The sequence below is a fragment of the Heloderma suspectum genome, chromosome 1, assembly GCF_057233095.1.
Source record: "Heloderma suspectum isolate Gila_16-S chromosome 1, 16-S_ref, whole genome shotgun sequence".
NCBI classification, from domain to species: Eukaryota; Metazoa; Chordata; class Lepidosauria; order Squamata; family Helodermatidae; genus Heloderma; species Heloderma suspectum.
Window position 1 is genome coordinate 22,662,407 of NC_139458.1, and position 19,117 is coordinate 22,681,523.

Sequence of the window (19,117 nt, forward strand, 5' to 3'; positions counted from 1 at the left end):
TTGCATTAACCCTAGAATTGAAACTGAGCATAGCTGTCACCAGTATTTTTGTTCCAGTCCTAGAATGGAGGCATAACCTTGGGTTAAGGACCATTGTTTGCTACACGGTCTTGGTTCCCCTGCAAGTCGGATCGCTGTTTAAAAGGACATTTCCAGCCCCCAGGGTTTATTTATTTATTTATTTATTTATTTCTATACCGCCCAATAGCCGAAGCTCTCTGGGCGGTTCACAAAAACTAAAACCAAACAACACACAATAAAACAATTTAAAATATATAGAACATTAAAACCACAATATAACAATACAACCACAATAAAACCTAGCAGCAGTACAGGAGTTTAAAATACAGATTTAAAACAGCAAAGATAAAAATTTAGAAAGCTAAAATGCCTGGGAAAATAAAAAGGTCTTCACCTGGCGCCGAAAGGAGTACAATGTAGGCGCCAGGCGAACCTCACTAGGGAGCTCATTCCAGAGCCGGGGTGCCACAACAGAAAAAGCCCTCCTCCTAGTAGCCACCCGCCTCATTTCCTTTGGCAGGGGCTCACGGAGAAGGGATGCTGCTGATGATCTTAAGGTCCGGACAGGCACATATGGGAGGAGGCGATCCTTCAGGTAACCTGGCCCCAAGCCGTTAAGGGCTTTGAATGTTAACACCAGCACTTTGAATCGGGCCCGGAAATGGACCGGCAGCCAGTGCAGCTGGAAAAGTACTGGCGTAATATGAGCTCGCAGGCCAGTCCCTGTTAACAATCTTGCTGCCCTATTTTGGACCAGCTGAAGTTTCCGGACCGTTTTCAAAGGCAGCCCCACGTATAACGCATTGCAGTAATCCAGACGAGAAGTTATCAGAGCATGGATAACTGTAGCTAGGCTATCTCTGTCCAGATAAGGGCGTAGTTGGTATACCAGCCTAAGCTGATAAAAAGTGCTCCGTGCCACTGAGTTCACCTGTGCCTGAAGTGACAGTTCTGGATCCAAGAGCACCCCCAAACTACGAACCTGATCCTTTAGGGGGAGTGCAACCCCCTCCAGAACAGGTTGATTATCACCTAGCCGGGCAGACGAACCACCCACTAACAGTACCTCCGTCTTGTCTGGATTGAGTTTCAGTTTATTGGCCCTCATCCAGTCCATTACCGTGCCCAGGCACTGGTTCAGAACAGCCACTGCCTCACCTGGTTTTGATGAGAAAGAGAGGTAGAGCTGGGTGTCATCCGCATATTGATGGCACCTCAGCCCACACCTCCGGATAACCTCCCCCAGCGGTTTCATGTAGATGTTAAACAGCATGGGGGATAGAATAGAGCCCTGTGGAACCCCATGGCACAATTGCCATGGCACAGAGCAATAATCCCCCAGCACCACCTTCTGGAATCGGCCATCCAAGTAGGAGCGGAACCACTGTAGTGCAGTGCCTCCAACTCCCAACCCAGACAACCTATCCAGAAGGATACCATGGTCGATGGTATCGAAAGCCACTGAGAGGTCTAGGAGAATCAACAGGGTCACACTCCCCCTGTCCCTCTCCCGGCAGAGGTCATCCCACAGGGCAACCAAGGCAGTTTCTGTTCCAAAACAAGGCCTGAAGCCCGATTGAAATGGATCTAGATAATCCGTTTCATTCCAGAGTGCCTGGAGCTGTCCTACAACCACCCGCTCAAGCACCTTGCCCAGGAAGGGGATGTTGGCCACTGGCCTATAATTGTTAACATCCTCTGGGTCCAGGTTAGGCTTTTTCAGGAGTGGTCTAATTACTGCCTCTTTTAAAGCGGCAGGCACCACTCCCTCTCTCAAGGAGGAATTTACAACCTCCTGGACCCAGCCGGACGACCCCTCCTTGTTTGATTTAATAAGCCATGAAGGGCAAGGGTCAAGCACACAAGTGGTCGATCGGACTTGGCCAAGCACCTTGTCCACATCGTCAGGCCTCAGTAACTGAAACTCATCCAATAAAACTGGACCAGACGGTGCTCTGAACGCCTCTACCAATGGAACTGCATTAATGGTGGTGTCCAATTCATGACGAATCTGAGCGACTTTATCCTCAAAGTGCTGCGCAAACCCGTCACAGCGTGCTACCGAGGGTTCCACTGTCTCTCTCCCTGGCCCAGAATGTAACAGGCCGCGAACCACTCGGAAAATCTCCGCCGGACAACACTGAGAAGATGCAATGCTGTTGGAAAAGAACTGCCTCTTTGCCACCCTCACCGCCACAGAGTAGGCTCGATAGTGGGCTCTTACCTGTGTTTGGTCAGACTCAGCACAAGTTTTCCTCCACCTGCGTTCTAGCCGTCTCCCCTCTTGCTTCATTGCCCTCAGCTCAGGTGTATACCAAGGAGCTGGCCGGGCTCTGCTCAGAGGGAGAGGGCGCTTGGGTGCGATCGTGTCAACCGCCCGAGTCATCTCTGCATTCCACAGAGCGACCTGGACTTCAACAGGAGCACCAGCCATACCAGCAGGAAAATCCCCCAGAGCCCTCTGGAATCCATCGGAATCCATTAATCTCCAGGGGCGGACCATTTTAATAGGTCCCCCACCCTTGCAGAGGGGAAAGGCCGCCAGAAGTCTAAACCTCAGCAGGAAGTGATCTGACCATGACAAAGGGACAGATGTTAATTCCTCTACTTTCAGATCACCATCCTCCTGCCCAGTCGAGAAAACCAGATCAAGCGTGTGTCCTTTTATATGCGTTGGGCCAATGACATGTTGGGACAGCCCCATGGTTGTCATGGCGGCCATGAAGTCCTGAGCCGCCCCGGATACAGCGGCCTCAGCATGGAAGTTGAGATCCCCCAGGACCATCATCCTGGGGGTCCTCAACACCAAGTCCGAGACCACCTCCGTCAGCTCAGGCAGGGAGTCTGATGGGCAGCGGTGTGGGCGGTACACCAACAGAATCCCCAATCTGTCCCGGGTACCCAACACAAGGTACAGATACTCAAGATCTGCACTCGAATGAGCAGGAAGCCTGGAGAGGGAGATTGAATTCCTATGGACCACGGCAACCCCCCCTCCCCGACCCTCAAGTCGGTGTTGGCGCTGCACTGAGTACCCAGGAGGGCACAGCTGGGAGAGAGTGACCCCTCCCAGTTCCCCCACCCAGGTCTCAGTAATACATGCCAGGTCAGCCCCCTCATCCACAATCAAATCATGGATGAGGGAGGTCTTATTTTGGGCCGACCTGGCATTCAGCAGCAGCACCACCAGACCCGAGGGCAGACTGGTAAGGCTGCCAGGAACCATCAGGTTGGGGGAAGAACCAGAAGAGGGGACAGCTGTAAGGTGTCTAGGCCCTCTTCTCCTCAGCTGGCCTGTTAATCCCCCAACGCCATACCTCCCCCTGCCCGTGACCACAGTTATGGTGGCACCTCCCCCACCCCCTGAGTTGTCCAATAGTCCTCCCAGGCACATATTAAAATATTAAGATATAAAATATACAACAGTTTAAAAGAATATAAAAGAGATAAAAGAGAACAGCAGCTAAGAAGGAGCAGATAGTCCACGTTTGCCCCTTCCCCTGGTCTTTAAAGCTGCTGCCCTCTGCTGCTGCTGCTATTTGCTGCTGGTGTTGTGGCTGCTGGTGTCTCTGGAGAGGCAGGTGGGTAGATCTTGCGACTCCAAGTGCGACGCTAAGTGTGCACTTAGCGTCGCACTTGGAGCGACGCCGAGGCGCACGCAGAGGCGCTGCCTCTGGCAGCCCCACCTTAAGTACCTGTGGGCGGGGGCAGAAGCAGGCTCAGGCTCAGGATCCACCTGGTGCAGCTGCTGGCTGGTCCTCCTTCCCCAGGCTCCTTCCCGAGCAGCCTCTGGCAGCCCCGCCTTAAGTACCTGTGGGTGGGGGCAGAAGCAGGCTCAGGCTCAGGATCCACCTGGTGCAGCTGCTGGCTGGTCCTCCTTCCCCAGGCTCCTTCCCGAGCAGCCTCTGGCAGCCCCCAGAGAAGGGTTATTTCTTCTAGTGGTCTGAAGAGGGGCCTTTTTACTCTTCACAGCTCCTGTCCTGCTGTGTATGAGTATGGCATGATTGCTATTTTTTTGGTCCCCTTTTACTAGAGTATTTTACAGATGTGGGGCAGAATATCTAACCTGCTGGGGTGGCACTATTTTGATTAAGCTATTGCTATTCAGACAATTGTACTGTATTTTATAGGCTAAAATGTTTACATAGTCATGTTTATACTGAATCTATAGAAATAGCTTTCTAGATTATAGAATTTTGATCCTTGATATGGTGGGGTTTTGTAGTATGTATGTTGTCCCACCCCAGTAATCATGTTTGCCTGCGTCGAACATGTAAAGTGGGAAGGACAGGGAGATCCTTGATGAGATGCATCTCCTGGGTGCATGTCCCCTGCCTGTTTAGGAACAGCTGTAGTAGTTTGCCATTACTTACGAATAGTGATGCACTTGCTTGACCTCTGCACTTCAGATCTGTCCACAAACCCAAGAAGAGAGACAGACCGTGCCTTGATCTTCTTTAATCTTTAATGTGGAAAGCTGTCTTAATATCTATAATCCATGGAATCTTAAATAGTTTTAGTCTATCTATTAGAAATTTCTTTAGTCTGAGCAGTATTTTAAGGAGGTATGTTTTTCAACACAGTGTATATGAGCTAGAAGTATTCTACAATATAGTAGAATGCTATAGCATACAGGTGTGAACAGTCTCATTATACTGGTGCTCTGTGTGTTTTAGCAAGTATTACAGATGTTTATATTATCAAACTTCGTTAAATAAACCTGTTCAAAAAAGGTTGAAAATTAATACACGTTTTATGAAAAGTTCAGTGTGCCCATGCTGGCTTTTTTCAGTTGACTAATATTGCTATAAATTGTCAACTTTATTCCCCAGAAATAGTTCAAAAGGATACCTTACATAAATAGGCCACTAAGGCTAATTTTCAGTTTACTGTAATGCAATTTTTTTTAGTGAAAACAATTATTTCATTATATTAAACAACAAAGAATTGTTTAGAATCTTAAAGACTTAACAGATGCATTATAGCATAAGCTTTCATGCTCTCAAGTTCACTTCATCAGATGTATCTGATGAAGTGGGTTCTAGTACATGAAAGCTAATGCCATAATAAATTAAGATTGTTACTCTGTTGCAGCAAAAAGAACAAACAGAGCTGCACCTTCAGATTATGTTAAACAGTATAACCTGATCATTACATTGAAACAGAAGTTTGTAATTTACACTTTGTATTTAGGAACATAGGAAGCTGCCTTATACTAAGTCAGACCATTGGTCCATCTAGCCCAGTATTGTTGACACCGACTGGCAGTGGCTCTCCCAAGGTTTCAGGCAGGAGTTTTTCCAGCTCTACCTGGAGATGCTGGGGACTGAACCTGGGACCTTCTGCATACAAAGCATGTGCTTTACTACTACTGAGCCAGAGCCCCTCCCTGATTTCATGTGGGTCTCATAACTTCTGTACTTTTTTGGCTGTGGATATAAGATTTTGGTTTTGTCTTACAAATTGCTGGGCATGCAGCCATGACTCCACCTGCTTAAAAGCCATAGCTACTCTGTAGTGGCAAGTCCATTCCATCATACAAAATGGGCATTCCTGTGGACAGAAATAAATGACCAATACTGGATTTTTCCCAGAGAATAAGGAGCAGAATGCTAAGTGACACTTCTCCTCCCCGAATGTGATACCTATCATATGCAAATGAGGACACTGAGCAGCTGCTGATTACATATTTGAGTCTAGACAGCAAATTTGATTCAAAGTACAGGCAGCAATACCTTGGTTTGCCAGTTTAAATGACTGATGACGTGAAAAATACTTTTATATTTTTCTGGACTAAGCAGCTGATTGGATTGAACCGGCAATAATGTAAGGGAATGAATGCATATGCAGGTTCAGTAGCACTTCTGCATTCTAGATTTTAACACATTCCATGCCTAATATGCACAGAGATTCATGAATTCAATATAACTAATCAGTCTAGCCATTTTGGGGATGTGAAGGCAGATTTGGAAACACTCTCACATTTGCTCGACTGCTTTTCAATGGCCAGGAAACTAATGAGCCTTGCAGTTCATGTCTTAAGTGACCAATCAGAGAGCAGTGGTGTAGTTGCCTCATGAATGAGGTGCTGATGAAAATTCCTCATGTAATCAAAGCAATGATGACTGCCTGAACTAGTGCTGAGGGTTAAGACAGTGACTATGGAACATGTACTGCTTTATCTGCTGCTGCTGAACTGAGGATAGAGGCATCCATTTCTTTTTAACCCCTTAGTCCAAATACCTTCTAATAACTAAGCCTAAATATGTATAAGAAATAACTGCATATTCCTGTAGCTCCATCCCCTACCCCTTCCTTTGTTGTCTCCCCTGTGTTGAAATCTATATTGTAAGCTTCTCAAGGCTTGCAAGAGGAGGGATATAATCCCCTGCTTCTCGGAAGGTTTTTAGCAAAAATCCAATAATACAAAGAAGAGCTGATCGGTGTTAAGTTACCTTGAGAAAGAATCTTAAATGTGGACAGACCTCTTGTACTAGTCTAATCAGAAGATAACCTTACTGAATAATCACATAAAGTTCATTATGTGGATATCTTTCAGACTTAGTTAATTTGGTCCATTACCATCAAGTGTCTGATTTTCTCCTAGGGTACTAGCTTGTGTTTTTGGCAGCTGCCCTGCCTAAAGTTCTCATTGACTGGGTTCAGACAACATGATAGCCCACACTCAAAGGTTGAGTGTGGGTTGTCGTTGAACCATGGGTTGTTGTTGAACCCTGGGTTATCATGTTGTCTGAACCCAGCCATGCTAACAAACCATGGCTTGTTAACCACGAACCATGAAGAGAACCCATGGTTTGTTGTTGTGTTGTCTAAACCCAGCTATAGTTCACAATCCAACAACCCACAGTTCAACAACAACCCAAACTCAACCCGTACTCAACCCTTGAGTGTGGGTTATTGCGGTGTGTGAACTCAGCTATTGGCTAAATGCATAATATACAAATATGCTTTTGTTGTTTATTCGTTCAGTCTCTTCTGACTCTTTGTGACTTCATGGACCAGCCCACGCCAGAGCTTCCTGTTGGCCGTCGCCACCCCCAGCTCCCCCAAGGTCGAGTCCGTCACCTCCAGAATATCATCCATCTATCTTGCCCTTGGTCAGCCCCTCTTCCTTTTGCCTTCCACTTTCCCTAGCATCAGCATCTTCTCCAGGGTATCCTGTCTTCTCATTATGTGGCCAAAGTACTTCAGTTTTGCCTTTAATATCATTCTCTCAAGTGAGCAGTCTGGCTTTATTTCCTGGAGTATGGACTGGTTTGATCTTCTTGCAGTCCAAGGCACTCTCAGAATTTTCCTCCAGCACCACAGTTCAAAAACATCTATCTTCCTTTGCTCAGCCTTCCTTATGGTCCAGCCCTCACAACCATAGGTGACTATGAGGAATACCATTGCTTTAACTATGCGGACCTTTGTTGTCAGTGTGATGTCTCTGCTCTCAACTGTTTTATCAAGATTTGTCATTGCTCTCCTCCCAAGAAGTAAATGTCTTCTGATCTCCTGGCTGTGGTCAACGTCTGCAGTAATCGTTGCGCCTAGAAATGCAAAGTTCACTGCCTCCACGTTTTCTCCCTCTACTTGCCAGTTATCAGTCAAGCTGGTTGCCATAATTTTGGTTTTTTTGAGGTTTAACTGCAAGCCAGCTTTTGCACTCTCTTCTTTCACCTTCGTCATAAGGTTCCTCAGCTCCTCTTGGCTTTCAGCCATCAAAGTGGTATCATCTGCATATCTGAGATTGTTAATGTTTCTTCCAGCGATTTTAACTCCAGCCTTGGCTTCATCAAGCCCAGCACGTTGCATGATGTGTTCTGCGTACAGGTTGAATAGGTAGGGTGAGAGTATACAACCCTGCCGTACTCCTTTCCCAATCTTAAACCAGTCCGTTGTTCCATGGTCTGTTCTTACCATTGCTACTTGGTCATTATACAGATTCCTCAAGAGGCAGACAAGATGACTTGATATCCCCATACCACCAAGAAGTTGCCACAATTTGTGATGATCCACACAGTCAAAGGCTTTAGAATAGTCTATGAAACAGAAATAGATGTTCTTCTGAAACTCCCTGGGTTTCTCCATTATCCAGCAGATATTGGCAATTTGGTCTCTAGTTCCTCTGCCTTTTCTAAACCCAGCTTGTACATCTGGCAATTCACGTTCCATGAGTTGCTGGAGTCTACCTTGCAAGATCTTGAGCATTACCTTACCGGCATGTGAAATAAGTGCCACTGTTTGATAGTTTGAACGTTCTTTAGTGTTTCCCTTTTTTGGTGTAGGGATATAAGTGGATCTTTTCCAATCTGTTGGCCATTCTTGTGTTTTCCAAATTTGCAGGCATATGGCGTGCATCACCTTGACAGCATCATCTTGCAAGATTTTAAACAGTTCAGCTGGGATACCGTCGTCTCCTGCTGCCTTTTTATTAGCAGTGCTTCTTAAGGCCCATTCAACCTCACTCTTCAGGATGTCTGGCTCTAACTCACTGACCACACCGTCAGATCTATCTCCGATATTATTATCCTTCCTATACAGATCTTCCGTATATTCTTGCCACCTTTTCTTGATCTCTTCTGCTTCTGTTAGGTCCTTGCCATCTTTGTTTTTGATCATAGCCATTTTTGCCTGGAATTTACCTCTGCTGTTTCTGATTTTCTGGAAGAGGTCTCTTGTCCTTCCCATTCTATTATCTTCTTCCATTTCCGCGCACTACTTGTTTAAAAATAATTCCTTATCTCTTCTGGCTAACCTCTGGAATTTTAGATTTAATTGGGCATATCTCCCCCTATCACTGTTGCCTTTTGCTTTCCTTCTTTCTTGGGCTACTTCCAGTGTCTCAGCAGACAGCCATCTTGCCTTCTTGGTTTTCTTTTTCTTTGGGACGTTCTCTGTTGCCGCCTCCTGAACAATGTTGCGAACTTCTGTCCATAGTTCTTCCGGGACCCTATCTACTAAATCTAGTCCCTTAAATCCCTTCTTCACCTCCACTGCATCTTCATTAGGAGTATTAGTGAGCTCATATCTAACTGCTATGTGGGTCTTCCCTATTCTCTTTAGTTTGATTCTAAATTGTGTAATAAGAAGTCCGTGATCTGAACTACAGTCAGCTCCAGGTCTTGTTTTTACTGCCTGTATAGATGTCTGCCACCTTTGGCTACAAAGGATGTAGTCAATCTGATTTCGATGTCGACCATCTGGTGAAGTCCATATATAAAGTCATCTTTTAGGTTGTTGGAAGAGAGTGTTTGTTATGCACAGTGAGTTGTCTTGGCAAAATTCTATCAGCCTATGTCCCGCTTCATTTTGTTCTCCCAGACCATGCTTGCCTGTAATTCCAGGTGTCATTTGCAAATATGCAAATAACAAACAAATATGCTTGTTCTTGGTAAATAATGTAGCTTTTCCACCCATCCTCATATAAAAAGGGTTCTCATCTATTCAGGCACCCAAATATTTAGACACACACAGTCAACTGTTTCATTAACTGTTTACCCATAGGACTTATAGGTTGCCTTGTATATTTCTTCCATTAATACACAAAGTAGAGAAACTGGTGATCAATGCCATAATGAATTACTTTTTTGTTCTACAGCACAGCATAACTATAAGCTGGTATTCATATTGTGATATGTTCCCTTTAGCAGCAATTTAGTGTCAGCAATTAGCAATCCATTCAGAATGTTAAAATGTCATTGACTTTATTTTTATTTTTTAATTCTAGGTTGCAGTTGTTAAAATGAAGTGCACAGAGCGCATTTATGCAATGAAAATCCTAAATAAATGGGAAATGCTTAAAAGGGCAGAGGTAAGTCCAGTGTTTCCAATTCAGATTTTTTTAAAATGTCATTAACAAAAATCACAGTGAACTTCTGCCAGATTAGAAAGAATTACTGCAGGAGCATATAGGAGCTTTGCTTTTTTTTCTTTCTAAAGTGAGCTGCTTTAATGCAATCAAGTCTGACAGTCCCTTCGAAGCATCTGTTGTTCTCAGAATTACTGTGTTTTTGATTACCAGACAGTCTGCCCCAGATTTTTTTTACCATGAATTATATTGGCCAGATTTTTGTTTACTATAAAACCAAGTTAAAGGCTACATAGGGGCTTCAGATTCCAGTTTTTATGATATACAGAGCCATATGCAAAAGACATTATTCAAGACAAAGAATAGATACTTGTGCATTTCAAACTGAAGTCTTCAAGGCGGATAGTTAATTGTGGGGGGAATGTATGTGAAAATTTTTTCCTTTTTTAAAAGAACTGGGAAGGTGTGTTTAAAAGGAAACCACTAAAGCATTGTTGAAATGTTCAGAAATGTTATAAATACCTTTATAGACATTTTACACCTTAAAAAGATCAGGACATAACATGCTGAAGAAGTCACAACAGAGTATGCATCACAAAGCAGTGAAGCAAGTACTGGCAAAAAATCTAAATTATGATCATTTATAGCATAAGGCATATACAGCATTCAATAAGAACTCTCAAATGTATAAAAGATTTTTGGATATGGAATTCACACTGTGGTCCAGTGTCTGCTTTTCACTGCACATGGGTAGATTTAACTGGATGTTGAATTGCATTCTGTGAGCAGAATCTGCTAATCCCCCATTGTAGTTTAACCTCTGTTATTCTTAGAGTTTCATGGGGCTTCTGTTCTTTTTTTTATTATTAAGAGAGACATTCTTAGCAGCCAAGAGAAATCTGCCCTTCCTCCAATCCAAGGCTGGTTCAAATGTGTGAAAGGAAAACTCTTGGCACTACTTCCTTCCATACCACATATGGCTTGCTTTGCTGGCTGCTGAGAAATGTTGGCTGCTACTATAACAGAGAGTTCACATTGCACAGTTCAAACATTAAAATGTCCTGTTCTCAAACTGTCTGTGATGCAACATCTTTTCTCTTTTTTTATTTATTACATTTATATTCTACCCTTCTTCCAAGGAGCTCAAGGTAACACGCATAGGTTACCCAGGAGGTCTCACATCCAAGCATTGACCAGACACAGACCTGCATAATAGCTTCAGCAAGATAGCTATATCACATACCTTCAGACCATTCTCTTGGAATCTGACCACTTAAGAGGTTGTAAAACTTACAGCTAATTAAATAATTTGTAGTTGATCATCTCTTTCAACTAATTAATGTATCAATTGCAATAAAACACCCAATTAACTCAGTCAGATAATGGCAAGATATACATTAAGAAAAACAGGATTAAAAACAGTTTTGAAGTACACTCTTTCATGTGACTCATAGGCAGTCCAAACAGTCAGCAAGACTTTCTGAACAAGTGGGCATTGCATCAACTTCTAAAGGCCAAGAGAGTTTGACATTACACCTCCTGTGGGAGGTCATTCCACAGTCATAGGGCCATTACTGAAAATTCCTGCTTCTTGCTGCAGGTAATATAGATAGGGCATGAAGCAGGAATCAGCATGCAGCTACATTCGTATGGGAATAGGGCACCCTAAGGCATGTAGATCTAAGGCTGTGGAGCACAACCCAGCACATGAGCCAGTGCAGTTTCCAATATGGTTACAGTGCCTTGCATAAGTATTCACCTGCCCTTTGACTTTTCCACATTTTTTTTGTGTTATAACCTGGAATTAAAATGGATTTCATTGGCATTTTTACCATTTGATTTACACAACTTCTTCTTTGTGGTCTCTGTGCATCACATATATGGGCTCTGCACCCACATGGAGCCTCCATTCGGGAAACTTCTATAGCTGAGGAATGTTTTTGGCGGGAACCCTCCCCCACCGTTCCACTGGCCATGTCCCAGTGGGTTCCCGCCTGTCTCCTCAGTTTGTTTTTGACCATCTTTTGTGCAAGTTAGTGCTGAGGTTTTCTTGTTCTTTCATCTTACCTAAAAAAAAAAGTAGTAGATGGTATAGTTGTTTGTTGTTTTCATTTTTCTTCTGGTGTATGGCATTGAAGGTCCCTTTCAGAAAGTGTGTCCGCTGCGGCAATAAGCTCTCCCCTCCTGACGGGCACTCTTCGTGCCTCCTTTGCCTCAGGGGGTCCCATGTTGTAGAGACATGCCATCATTGCCAGACTTTCTCAAAACAAGCCCGTAAAAATTGCTCGGACAGGTTAAAGGCGATTTTGTGGAAAAGGGCATTGGAAGCAGTGGATACCCGAAAGTCTCAACCTCAATCGGGTCCCTGTGTGCAAAGCAAGATGCCGCAACCTAGCACAGCTCCACCCCTTCAATCAACATTAGAGGTGGGGTGGACAGAACCTCCAACAGTGGGTCATTCTTTGGCTCTCTCAGTGGCCAAAAAGATTGCTAAAAAGGCTAAACGTACCAAGCCTGCTCCAGAGGCTGTACCAAAGAAAAAGAAGAAGGAACTTAAAAAGACTCCATCAAGAGTTTTGGAGTTAGAGATCCCTCCTCTTCCCCCTCTTCTGAATTTACCCATTCCAAGGCTGTCATTGGTACCAACAGCCAAGGAGCTGTTAGAGCCTCTGTCTATGGCCTCTGAAGGCGAAATCAGAGATTTTTCTCCTGTTCGACACCAAGCTGATTCCACTCTTCAGGATCGTTGCTCTCAATCTCCATCTGCAAGCAGTCTGGATCAAGAATCACAATCACTTTAGTACGGAAGGTCTCAGTCATCTGCCATTCCCAGGGATTCTGTCTCTCGATACCAATCACCATTAAGATACCATGAAGAGGAATATTCAGATCAACATCGAGAGTGTGATCGACTCTCTGCTTTGTCCATGCCACTTCCAAGATCTTACCAGTGTGATGATTGGCTGCTGCATAGAGATTACAATCTGTACTACGATCAAACCAAGTATTTAGGAGCGACTTCTCGGTACAGAACTGGCCCTTCAGCTACAATCTCACACCCACCGGACCACGATGTGCTTTTGCCACAGCCTCCAGTCCCTCTGCGCTCATCTTCTTTAAATACACCTTGAGGCTATATCAGGCAGGCTCCTCCAGATTCCCCATGGCCTTCTCCTGTGCAACAGCAAGGTGATCAGCTAAAGACAATAGACCAGAGATATATCTCCCAGGATTCTGCAGAGAATTATCAATCAGATTCCTCAACCTATTCCTCTGTACCTCTCTCTATTTTATCTCCAGACGAGGTTGTGGGTACGCGAGACAGAGCCTTCCCTTTAGAGGATATGGGTCATTTCTCAGAGCAGGTGCTGCGAATGGCACAGTCTCTAGGAATCAATGCTCAGCAACCCATAGAACATATACAAGACCCGGTGTTCGATGCCGTGCATACAGAGACATCGGTGCCAGTGGCAATTCCCTTTCTTCCCACTCTTCTCCAGACTGTGAAACTAACTTGGAATACTCCATCCTCGATGGTTCCTACCTCAAAGCATCTGGAATCGATGTATAAGGTTCAAGAAAAATATGCCGCTTTCCCTTTTTCTCAACCTCGTCCGAATTCAATAACAGTCGAATCAGCTCAAGGCTGGTCCCAGAAATTGTATGCAACTCCAGTTGACAAGGAAGGACATAGACTTGATCTGATGGGATGGAGACTTTATTCATCTTTGGCCTTAAGGCTTCATGTTGCGAACTATCAGGCCATGATGTTGCAGTATCAGTTATTTTTGTGGGAGAAGATGGATTCTTTGTGTACTTACCTTGTGGATGACCAGGGAGAGCTGGCCAGAATGTTTCAGGCAGAAGCAGTTAGACTTTCCCGTCAACAAATTAATACCACACATCATCAGGCTGACTGCAGTGCGAAATCCATGGCAGGCTGTGTGGCTTTTATGGCACCATGCATGGCTTCATTCGGTTGGACTAAGACCGGAGGCCCAGTCTAGAATTGAAGACTTACCCTTTGATGGTGAGGGTTTATTTAATTCTAAAACGGATGGCCAGATAGACTCTGTCCAAAAAGCAAGATCAACAGCAAAGGAAATGGGTATAGGACAGTCACAACAACAACAGTCTTATAAACCAAGGTGTTGGTTTCGGCACCAGCCATACTTTTAGAGACAATCTGCAGATCGTGCCACTTGGTACCAGCCACAACAGCAGCAGCAGAGGAAACAGTATTCTTCCTCTAAGTTTCATCAGTCCAGGGCAAAGGCTGACACTTCTTCCAAGCGGCATCTTTGACTTGGAACTTTTAAGTGTCCCCCACCTCTGCCTACTCTAATTTTGGGGAACCGTCTCTCTCTCTTTCTATCAGCATGGCATGCCATAGCATCAGATGCTTGGGTGCTGGCAATTGTTTGCCAAGGATACAAGATCGAATTCGACGCCCCCCCCCCCCGTGGGAATTGTCCTAATAACTTCGCTGTCAGAACCATTATGTCTTGAGACAGAGTCCCTTCTTTGGATGGTGTCGTCAGACTCATCTCCTCTGCTAAGATGGACAGGAGTGTCTTCTTCCAGTACTTTACAGTTCCCAAAAAGGATGGAGGACTGTGTCCAATTTTAGATCTAAGACTCTTGAACGAGTTTATCACATCCAAGAGATTCAGAATGACTGTGCTGGCAACAATCCTCCCTCTCCTTCGGAAGGATATCTGGTTCGTGGTGGCAGATCTCAAGGATGCCTATTTCCACATCGGCATAACAGAAGTATATCAAAGATACCTGTGTTTTGCTATTGGACCCATAGCTCCTTTGTCTTCATGATGCTGTTTATTTAGATATGCTCTCCAACAAACTCTGGGGCCTTCCAGAAACAGGTATATTTAATCTGAGATCGTGTGACACTTGAATTGCACACAGGTGGACTCCGCTCAACTAATTATGTGACTTCCAAAGGCAGTTGGTTGCACCACAGCTTGTTTAGGGGTGTCACAGCCAAGGGGGTGAATACTTATGCAATCCAGACTTTTCAGTTTTTTATTTGTAAATCATTTTGTAAAATATGTATATTTTTCTCCGCTTCAACATTATGGATTATTTTGTGTAGATCAGTGACAAGATATCCTAATTAAATCCATTTTAATTCCAGGTTGTAACATAACAAAATGTGGAAAAGTCAAAGGGGGGTAAATACTTTGCAAGGCACAGTATGATGACTTTCATCGTCCAAAAGATGCGTTGCTCAGCTTTCTGCAACTTAGCAAAGCTTTCTAACAGTTTTGAAGAAAGCCCCACGTAGCACACATTGCTGTAGTAAATTCTCAAAGTTACAAAGACATGAATAAATGTTACAGGGTCCTGGCTTTCTAGGAAAGAATGCAGGTCTTCATTGAGAAGTAACAACCTGGCACATGATGTCACAATGACAAGTCATGGGTTGTAGGGTGTATATGAAGTCACCCCCGCCATGCCCGGACAACATGGCAACCCGCATGGCATTGCAGGGAATTATGCAAATGGTGGGCGGGTGGGCAGCACGCACAGGGGCGGGAGGAGAAGCCACGATGCCTTCTTCTCCCTATGTGATCACCTGAACACTCTCAGTATGTTCAAAATCATTCATATAAAATATGCAAAACAAAGTTTTCAGATCTAGAACTACATCAGCAAAACTTTCCCATCATACTTTTTAGAATAGTTCAAATTTGGAACTATTTTATATTTTGGGTATAATGTTATTAGAGTGTGTGTGAGCGGGGGACTACTGGATATTCAAACCTAGAAAAGGGATTGTGCAGGCTATGAGTGAGGTTAAAGGAAAAGTAGATGAACACCAAAGATCCTATTCACATGTAAGAACTACAAGATCACTTTACAGTTGTGTAATTTGGGAACAGAGTATGAAACTAACACAAACACTTAGGTTTAAGCATCTTTTTATAATAAAGAAACAGCTTCCCTTCAATATATTACACTTTTACAGCGCCACCTTTCTTATATATTGTGCTGACACTTCAGTTGTCTTTGTTGACTAATTCCTGTATGGTGCTGCAAAGTTGCCTGAATGCCATGATGACGTGACACTCCCACACTGATCCTCTGAATTGCAGGGTGACACATCCCCTGTACTTCCAAGCCATTCTGTTCCTCTTTGCCTAGGCCAGGGATGGAGAACTCCTCCAGATGTTGTTGGAGTTCAGCTCCCAACAGCCATCATCATTGTCTAGGCCTGATGAGAGTTGCAGTCCAACACCTGGGAACCCACATGTTCCCACCCCTAACCTCAGCTGTACTGTTCCGCCTCCAGACCCTGCTGCTGCTTCCAACACCTGATCACAACTCCCACCTCACTAGATTCACTCCACAGGATCCCAGCATCACTTTCTTTTTCCCTCTCATCAGCACTGCACGCTTCCTCTTCCCTCTCTTCTTTCACCAACCCCTAGTATCCTCCAGTTTTACTGTGTCTCCCCCCAACATTCTGTTGCCCTTACCAACTGTTGCCAGGAACTATCCAGACTTTCCTGACCCCTCCGTCCCTTACGTCTTTACATTTCTTTAAGGCTTTGTATCCCGCTTTTCTAGACAGACTACACAAAACGGTTTACAGTATAACCAAACTAATCAAATAATTTTTTTTCACAAAATCATGGAATCAGTGTAAAATATAACACTCATGAAATACATTAAACCTCAGACAGCAACATTAAGAAATATCGCACTTCAAACCAGCAAAGATATAACACGAATCTGCTATGCACACTTACTTGGAGTAAGTCCCATTGAACTTGGTGTGGCTTACTTCTGAGTAATGCATAGGATAGCACTGTTAAGGGGGTGACAGCTCAGTGGGCATGTAACTTCCATCTGAGAGCCATAGAAGAGGATTTGATGAAATCTTCATTTGCTCACATCTAAAGTATATACAAGAAGTATTAAGAACACTAATTTGATAAGCCATCATAGACAAAGTGGATTGTTGAAGGTGGTTCAAGGGAAATATGGCATGCATTGGTCCTGCTTCGTAACCTAATTGATTTAATACTTTGTTAGATGATTTCTAATTGGAGCCTTTAATGTCTAACCACTTAATTTTACACCCTAGTAAAAATGGACAACGTATCTCCTGTGCTTCTGACATGTTGTTGTTTATTTGGTCAGTCTCTTCCGATTCTTCTTGACTTCATGGACCAGCCTACGCCAGAGCTTCCTGTCGGCCGTCGCCACCCTATATATATACACACACACACACACACATATATATATATATATATATATATATATATGTGGTGGCCATTGCCACCACATAGCTTCTGACATACCGAATGCATTTATTTTCTCCTGCAAACACTAAAAGATCAGTTTTACCTGCTGAACTGAATTCAGGGTAGCACTTGCAAAGATGTAATAGAACAAATTGCCAGTCAGTGGCTGGGTTTGCATGATCAAGTGCAAACTCAGTGGCTGGGTTTGCATGATTGGTTACGTCATGTTTAGACTATTGCAATGCACTCTGTTCTTGAAGAGTGTCCAGAAGTTTTAGCTGGTGCAAAATTTAGCAACTAGGCTAGTAACTAGTAGATGGTATTGAAACCTTATTATACAAATAATGAAAGACCTGCGCTGGCTGCCAGTAGTTTCCAGGTTCAATTCAAGGTGTTGGTTAACCTCTAAACAGTGTAGGGCTTAGCTATCTAAGGGACCACCTTTCTCATTATGATGAGAAATCTAATACAGTTATTAAGATCTGTACAGTTATTCAGATCTGGAGTAGAGGCCCTCTTGAAGACATCGCTGCCCACAGAGGCCCGTTTGTCAGGCGTGTGGGAAATGGCTCACCTGTGTCACTCCCAAATTGTTGAATGCATTCCCTCCAGAATTACAGTTCTCCCCTACTTTCTTGGCTTTCAGAAAAGGTGTTAAGACACATCTCTTCAAGCTAGCCTTTTAAAAAAATCAGTGTGCTTACTGTTTTAATGGTTCATAAATGAGTTTTTGTTTTTACGTTTTATTCTGTTTTAAATTGGCTGTGCACTACCTTGATGGCCTTTGGCAAAAAGGGTGGTGTGTAAATATTAAGAATGAATAGGAAGAAGAGTCCGACTAGTAGTCCTCTCCTGAGTCGGGCAGTGGTGGTGCTTGCACCTGAACTATTCGCGACCTTATTTGCTTCTTTTTTCTTTTTCCTTGATTTCTTGTCGTTCGTTTTTGTTTTGTTTTTTTTTTAGGAGGAAGAAAGAGGAGCTTTAGAATCCCCTCATTGGTGACACACCTTGAGGCTTGTGGCCCCAAAGGCCCCATTTAGAAAATGTACTGCTTGTGGCAGTAAAGTGCCTTCTTCGGATGGTCACTCTGTCTGCCTGTTTTGTTTGGGTGAATCCCACCAGGTGGAGTCTTGCCATCACTGGCAATCTTTGTCAAAGCAGGCACGCAAGAATTCGGCAGATCGATTAAAAGTTATTCTTTGGCAACGAGCCCTTCAGGTGGTAGACATGCCTAAGGCTCAGACACCTCGGGAGCAGCCCGCTGCTACCCCTTCAACAAGCGTGAAGGAGATGGCCTCTATGGCTCAGACTTCTCCCTCTCCATCAGTAATGGAGGCGGTTAGAGTGGACCCATCAGCACTGGGTAGAACCCTAACCCTTTTGGTAGTGAGAAAGATCTCTACAAAATTGGTTCATTCAAGTTTTCCATGCCACTGACAATGCATCTCTGGTCTGGCTTACAGTACCAACACATATTGCTCACACCTTGACTTGGTGGATGGATTGCATCTGCACCACCTCTCCAGTACTGTGGGGTGGGACTGGAGGAGGAGCAGGACGATCCTGACGGGACTCTTTTGATACTAGAGTTGTAGCACACTCTACAACTCTACCGGTACCAGTGGAGGAGGCAGGAAAACATCCTGGGTTTCTGACCGTTGAATTTGTCTGGGCTGAAACTGAATGTAAGATGGAGAGGTGGCTCTCAAATAACAAGAATGATAAGAAAAAGGTCTCGATCCCTTCTAAGTCTGCAGTCCTCATCTCGCTGTGATCTAGGGGGTGGGGGGAGAAGGCCAATTAGAATACCGATCCCAGTCACAGGTGGAAAATGAGAATGATCACAATCATAATATCCACATCGATAGTCCATTTGGTACTGATCCGGAGATCGGTATCAAGGAGGTAAGGCTCTTTGTCGAGGGGACAACCATGGTCAGTACCAAGGAGACTGTAAGTGCACATCCTGATGGAATGGTGTTGGAGACTTAGATCTTTGGTCTCAATCTGC

General features: G+C 44.2%; 1 protein-coding gene across 10 annotated transcripts in view; it reads left to right on the plus strand.

Annotated features, from left to right (window-relative positions):
* CDC42BPB (CDC42 binding protein kinase beta) overlaps nt 1–19,117 on the plus strand; it is a 162,822-nt gene that overhangs the window by 41,528 nt on the left and 102,177 nt on the right. For all 10 annotated transcript variants that reach the window (XM_084838161.1, XM_084838171.1, XM_084838179.1 and 7 more), the window contains exon 3: nt 9,755–9,838. In XM_084838161.1, the coding sequence (XP_084694287.1) occupies nt 9,755–9,838 (84 nt within the window). The remainder of the gene's footprint in view (nt 1–9,754; nt 9,839–19,117) is intronic.